This window comes from Lucilia cuprina, chromosome 5, assembly GCF_022045245.1.
Source record: "Lucilia cuprina isolate Lc7/37 chromosome 5, ASM2204524v1, whole genome shotgun sequence".
Lineage (NCBI taxonomy): Eukaryota > Metazoa > Arthropoda > Insecta > Diptera > Calliphoridae > Lucilia > Lucilia cuprina.
The window spans coordinates 46,509,560-46,515,937 of record NC_060953.1 but is presented as its reverse complement, the minus strand read 5'-3'; the positions used below and the strand labels follow the sequence as shown (position 1 = coordinate 46,515,937).

At 22.9% G+C, this 6,378-nt stretch overlaps 1 protein-coding gene and 1 long non-coding RNA gene across 2 annotated transcripts in view; both read right to left on the bottom strand.

The window, feature by feature from the left end:
- The window catches only part of LOC111681115 (protein disabled), a 40,010-nt gene extending 39,503 nt beyond the window's left edge, over nucleotides 1-507 (bottom strand). The window contains exon 1 of the mRNA XM_046952503.1: nucleotides 439-507. Within this exon, the coding sequence (XP_046808459.1) occupies nucleotides 439-507 (69 nt within the window). The remainder of the gene's footprint in view (nucleotides 1-438) is intronic.
- Nucleotides 508-543: 36 nt separating this feature from the next.
- LOC111681117 lies at nucleotides 544-1,748 on the bottom strand. Its single transcript, XR_006941148.1, has 2 exons — nucleotides 1,171-1,748; nucleotides 544-1,019 (listed from the first exon to the last, which is right to left on the bottom strand). It is a non-coding gene; the product is annotated as an uncharacterized LOC111681117 (long non-coding RNA).
- Nucleotides 1,749-6,378: the final 4,630 nt, after the last annotated feature.

Below are 6,378 nucleotides of genomic sequence, written 5' to 3'. Positions count from 1 at the left end.
GAACTAGAACTGAACTAGAACTGAACTAGAACTGAACTAGAACTGAACTAGAACTGAACTAGAACTGAACTAGAACTGGACTAGAACGGAACTAGAACTGAACTAGAAATGAACTAGAACTGAACTAGAACTAAATTAAATCGAACTAGAACTGAACTATAACTAAACTAAAACTGAGAACTAAATTAAATCAACCTAGAACTAAATTAAACTGAACTAGAACTCAGAACTGAATTAAAACTACACTAAACTGAATTTTAACAGTGACTGTATTCTGAATTTTACGAGTCGAGAATAAACATTAAAATACATATAAGAATTCAGGAACAAAACTAGAACTAAAACTGAATTAGAACTTAACTAGGTTCAGTGCTAATGTATTTTCACTCTTTACATGTAGGGTAAGAAAATTCTACAAAAAAAAATCTTATAACTTACCTTATCCAGACACTTAAGTTCCTCAATGGGATAAACCACCTTTTGGCAGCGAGCACAGGTTTTATTCATGTTTGTTTGTAGGTTTGTTTTTTCTAATTTATGTTGAAACTGTGATTTAAATTGTTCTTTTCTTTAATTTAATTAAGAAATAAATCTAATAAATTTTCCAATAACACCAAACGAATTGTCCAGAATAAAGAAACGACGCAAATAATTTTTAATTTGCTGTAATTACTACTTCTCTTGTCGTTATTGTTATTTTTTGTTTTTGCAATTTGACTTTTTCTTTTTTTTTTTTTGTTTTTGTAAGGTTTTATTTTGATGTTTATATTGTTTTTGTTTTTTTTAGTTTTGATAGCTTTGTTGTTGTTTGCTGCAGTAGTAGTATTTAACTCTCCTGTTGATTTTGGGGGCTGAAAAAAAAGATCTTTTTTATAACAATGTTGTTGTTGTTTTTGCTGTTGATGTTTTTTATTCTCGTTTTTGTTTTGTTTATAATCCTTGCTTTTTGTATGGGTATACTGAAGTTGTTGTTTTTGTTTTTATTGTTGTTACTCCAAAAGATGTTAACAGCCGCGGGACTGGTTTTTTTTAACACAAACACACAAACAAAAATGACAATTGAAAGAGTAGAAGAAAAAAGAAGTTGAATGAGTAGAAAAAAACACAAAATAATTTTTATAAAAAACTTTAATTTTCCAATAGAAATCAAATACTTAACAAATTTAATACTTTTTTTACTAAAAATTTATTCTAAATTTGATAATTAACACACAATACACTTGTTTTCTTTAAGAATTTTTTTTCACACAAAAACTCAAATTCCAGTTGGTGTTTGAGGGGGTTTCTTTACTTCTTTTTCTTTGTAAATTTTTCTATATGTAAAATTTTCTTATTATAGAGATGATGATCACCTTTTTTTTGTTAGATTTTTTTTTCACAAAATCTTATTAAATAAACGATTTAAACACTCACTTTTTTTTAACCCAAAACTACAAACTTCTTTTTTGTAACTGAATGCTTTAGATTTATTTAGCTTTTTTTTCCAATTTTCACACTGATATTTATTTTTTTCTTTTTATTATTTGCCTTTTTGTTATTTATTTCGAACAACTATAGGAATTTTTGCGACTCCACGGAACAAGTATAGAAAGAAGACTGAAAAGTAAAAATACTCTACAAAAACGATTGTAAAACATGTTTCCAGACATGAATTCAAACAGGGTGTGAAAAGTTGTACAACAACAGCGGGAAGAACTCAAAAATGTCAAATGACAGCTGGTTTATTTACACAAATAGAAAATTACACGAGTACAGGGTTGCCAGTGTGTGGTTTAATTATTAAATTTGTATTACACTGTAAATAATAAGAAGTAGGGTTCTATAAATCGACTTTTTGTCGAAAAAAGTCGAAATGTCGAAGTCGACAATTTTGTTCCAAAAAAAGTCGTTAACTCGACTATCGTCTATGAAAAAAGTCGACTTTGTAAATAAAAGTCGAAAAAGTCGAAAATTCGGAAAGAGTCAAAAAGTCGGAAAGAGTCGAAAAAAGCCGAAAAGTCGGAAAGAGTCGAAAAAAGTCGTAAAAAGTCGGAAAGTCGGAAAAAGTCGAAAAAAGTCGAAAGAAGTCGAAAAATTCGAAAAAAGTCGAAAATAGTCGGAAAAAGTCGAAAAGTCGGAAAAAGTCGAAAAGTCGGAAAAAGTCGAAAATAGAAAGAAGTCGAAAAAACTCAAAAAATTGCAACAAATGGAAAAAATATAAATAAATTTTTTTTATTAATAATAATAATAATAATAATAATATAATGTTAAATGGCAACATTATAAATTTACGCTTCTGGCAACTTCATAAATTTTTAACTCTGGTCGGAAAAAGTCGAAAATAGTCGAAAAAAGTCGGAAAGTCGAAAATAGTCGAAAAAAGTCAAAAATCGAAAATAGTCGAAAAGTCGTAAAAAGTCGAAAAGTCAACTATTTATAAAATATTAAAAGTCGAAAAATCGACTTTTAATTAAATGAAAAAAGTCGAAAAATCGACTTTTAACTAAATGCAAAAAGTCGAAAGTCGACATTTCATAAAATGCAAAAAGTCGAAAAGTCGAAATGTCGACTTTTCATAAAATGCAAAAAGTCGAAATAATAAATAAAATATTAGTTTATATATTTTTAATAAAAATAAGCGGAATCCTCAAATTTTGCACGAACAACTTTGAAATTTATATAAACTTTTGGGAAGAAAATGGGCGGAATAGCAATAGGGGCGTGGCAATATATCTAAGAAACTATAACATTGAAATTCATAAACAATTTTGGGAAGAAAATGAGTGGAATAACAATAGGGGCATGGCAACCTTAGAAAAATTAAATAAAAAATTTTGTATATCTGGGAAAATATTAGAGCTAGATTTCTCAAATTTTGCAAGAAGATCCTTGAAATTTATATAAAATTTTGGGGAAAATATGGAATCATCAAATTTAACACGGAACGTTTGTAAAAAAATAGAGAACTTGCATAAGGTGGCGAAAAAAAATACTCAAATGATTATGTTCCATAAAAAATTATTTATTTTTTTATATAAGAGATTATTTAAACGAATTTTTTCTGAAAAAGTTATTCAAAGAATTGAAAAAAAAATCTTAAAAAAATGTTTCTTAAAAAACTATGTAATTCAAAAAATATTCAAATTAATTTATTTAATAAAGAAATTATTCAAACGATTATATTTTTAATAAAAAACATTTAAAAACAAATAATTTTTTTACAAAAAACCATTATATTTTAAAAATATTCAAATCAAATTTCTCAAAAAAATATTTAAAGGAAATTTTTCCAAAAAAAATTGTTTAAATTGTTAATTGTTGTTTACTCAAACAACAATTTCGCTTTAAAAATTATTCAGATTAATATGTTTTTTCTATAATAATGTTTTTTTCTGTAATAAAGTTTTTTCTATTATAAAGTATTTAAATTAAATTTTTCTTTAATAAACATTTTAAGGAAATTTTTTCTTTAAAAAATATTTAAATTTAACACTTCAATTATATTAAAATGAAAATTTTGCTTTTAAAATATTATTCGAATTAAATTTTTTCTAAAAAATAGTAAAACAAATGAACAATTTTCTATAAAAAGTAATGCAAATGGACAAGTTTCTTTAAAAAGTAATACAAATGAACAATTTTCTATAAAAAATTATACAAATAAATTTTTTTTCCTTAAATCATTATACAAATTAAATTGTTTATATAAAAAATTATACAAATGAAATTTTTTCTATAAAAAAGTTATAAAATGAACATTTTTTTATAAAAAAGTTATACAAAGGAACATTATTCTATAACAAAGTTATACAAATTAAAATTTTTCTATAATAAAGTAATACAAATGAAAATTTTTTATAAAAAATTATTATTATTAAAATATATATAAATGAAATTTTTCTGTAAAAAATATACAAATGACATTTTTTCTATAAAAAGTTATACAAATGAACAATTTTCTATAAACAAGTAATACAAATGTAAATTTTTCTATAAAAAATTACACAAATGAAATTTTTTTCTATACAAAATTATTTAAACGCAATTTTTTCTATAAAAATTATAAACTACTTCTATAAAATATTTTCTAAATTTTTTATAAATAAATATTCAAATTAAATTTTTCTATAGAAAAAATTATTCAAATTAATTTGTTTTATAAAAAATAATAAATCAAAGAGATTTTTCCTATAAAGAATTATTAAAATAAATTTTTTTCTCTAAAAAAATATTCAAATTAATTTTTTTACAAATTAAATGAAATTTTTTTATTATATAAAAATATTTTAATGAAAATTTTTAATTGCATAATATTAAATTATATTCTAATAGAGTTAAAACTTATTTGACTTTTCCCCCGGAGTTAATTTTCAAAAAATTAAATTTGAACTCGAAATGTTCTATTAAAAAACTTTCTCCACATCAATAACTGCAAACCCTAATGTAAAAAAATGAACGATATGGCAATATTTATCTCAACAATGACAAAACTAAATTTCCGTTTATACAGCACAAAATATAACTGTCAAATTAAACGTACGTTTCTAACTGTCAAAGGATATCAAAAAGAAATCCTTTGCCATAATCGAATTTTCAATGATTTTCAACGCGTTAAGGGCGGAGGACTTGTAAAAGAAAAATTTTTCTAATAAAATTTTTTTTACAAATTAAGTGAAAACTAAAGAAATATAACAAATTAATAAAGAAAAAGCAATGAATTTATAAAGAATAAATCCTCTTTAAAAAAGAAATTAATAAATAATTTAAGTGTTATATTAAATAATAAAAGAATATAAAGAAAAATTATGACGAAAAAAGAAAAAATGTTAAAAATTTTATGTTATACATAAAAAAGTTTTAAAAAAATGTAATAATACTCAATAAAATATATAAAACAAAAAAACAAATATTTTATTTAAAATAAAAGAATATAATGTTTAAGAAATCTATAAAAATAGTTGATAAAATCGCATTAATACAAAAAGTTTTATATAAAAAAATCATTTAAAAATATTAGATAAGAAAATATAACTTAATAAAATTTAATTTTAATTTTTCAAGTAAAAAAACAATGTAAATTTAATAAATTTTCTTAATATTTATAATTAAAAAAAAGTTAAATAATACAACAAATCCTATAAGAAATTAAACGTAAAAGAAAAATATTTATTGGAATTGATTTGTCTCAGACGTAATTTTTCATTCAAGTGAAAAATCGATAAAAGTTGCTGTATTCTTCATTCTTATCTTGTGAGTTTTCATTTTTTCCTAGTGTGCGTGAGTGTCGAAGCCGGTGAATTAAACTGTCAGTTTGTGTTTTTTGTTATTTTGTGTTTTTTTGTTGTTTTCAAAACGACGACGCGCAGTATTATAATTTTGTTGTTTTTTTCGCTAACACCTTTTCCCTCCCCCTTAAAGGAAAACAAAAAAATAAAACAAGAAAGCCGTTACATAGTCATTTAGCCACCCTCCATTTTCTTTATTCGCTTTAACATAGCAAAACAAACAAAAAAATCAAAAACAAAATTTACGAAAAACATCTGATATAAAAAAAATAAATAAAACAACAACAAAAGTAATACAAAAAAGTAAACAAAACGTAAGTTTATATTAGACGACTCACTTGTACACACCTACACGTTTGCAAAAAAAAAAAAAAATAAAGAAAATAACATACAACCCCCTCCCCCTTTTAATAACATTTCATTTTCTTAACGTAAATTTGTTTGTTTTTGTATTTTTATTATAAAATATCATTTACATTCATAAACACGTAAAATTCTTTTAGATTTGTATCTTATCTGTGATGAAGTTATTTATTTAGTTTCTTTTTTAAATTGCGGTATTTTTCGTTATCTTCTTTTTTTTCAAAAATTATCAGACAATCGTTGCTGAAGTCAGAGTTTAACGTTGCAGCGCACGGATGTCAAGCAATTTTTCAAAAATATGCAAACCCTAAGAAAGAAAACAAGCCCCTGTAAATGTAAGTATTTATTTAATTTAAACATTTTGTTTATATTTTATATTAAAATTTTCTAAATATTGAAATAATATTAAGTGCATTCTGATTTAAGAAACATATGGTAAATTATTATGTTGAAATATTTGTTAAAAAAAATTTCGAGATTATTTAGTTTTCAAACTACAACGTATTGAAAAATGTCGGATTTCGCGGCCGTCTAGTTTCATTCATTCATTCATTCATTCATTCATTCATTTATTTATTTATTTATTTATTTATTTATTTATTTATTTATTTATTTATTTATTTATTTATTTATTTATTTATTCATTCATTTATCTATCTATCTATCTATCTATCTATCTATCTATCTATCTATCTATCTATCTATCTATCTATCTATCTATCTATCTATCTATCTATCTATCTATCTATCT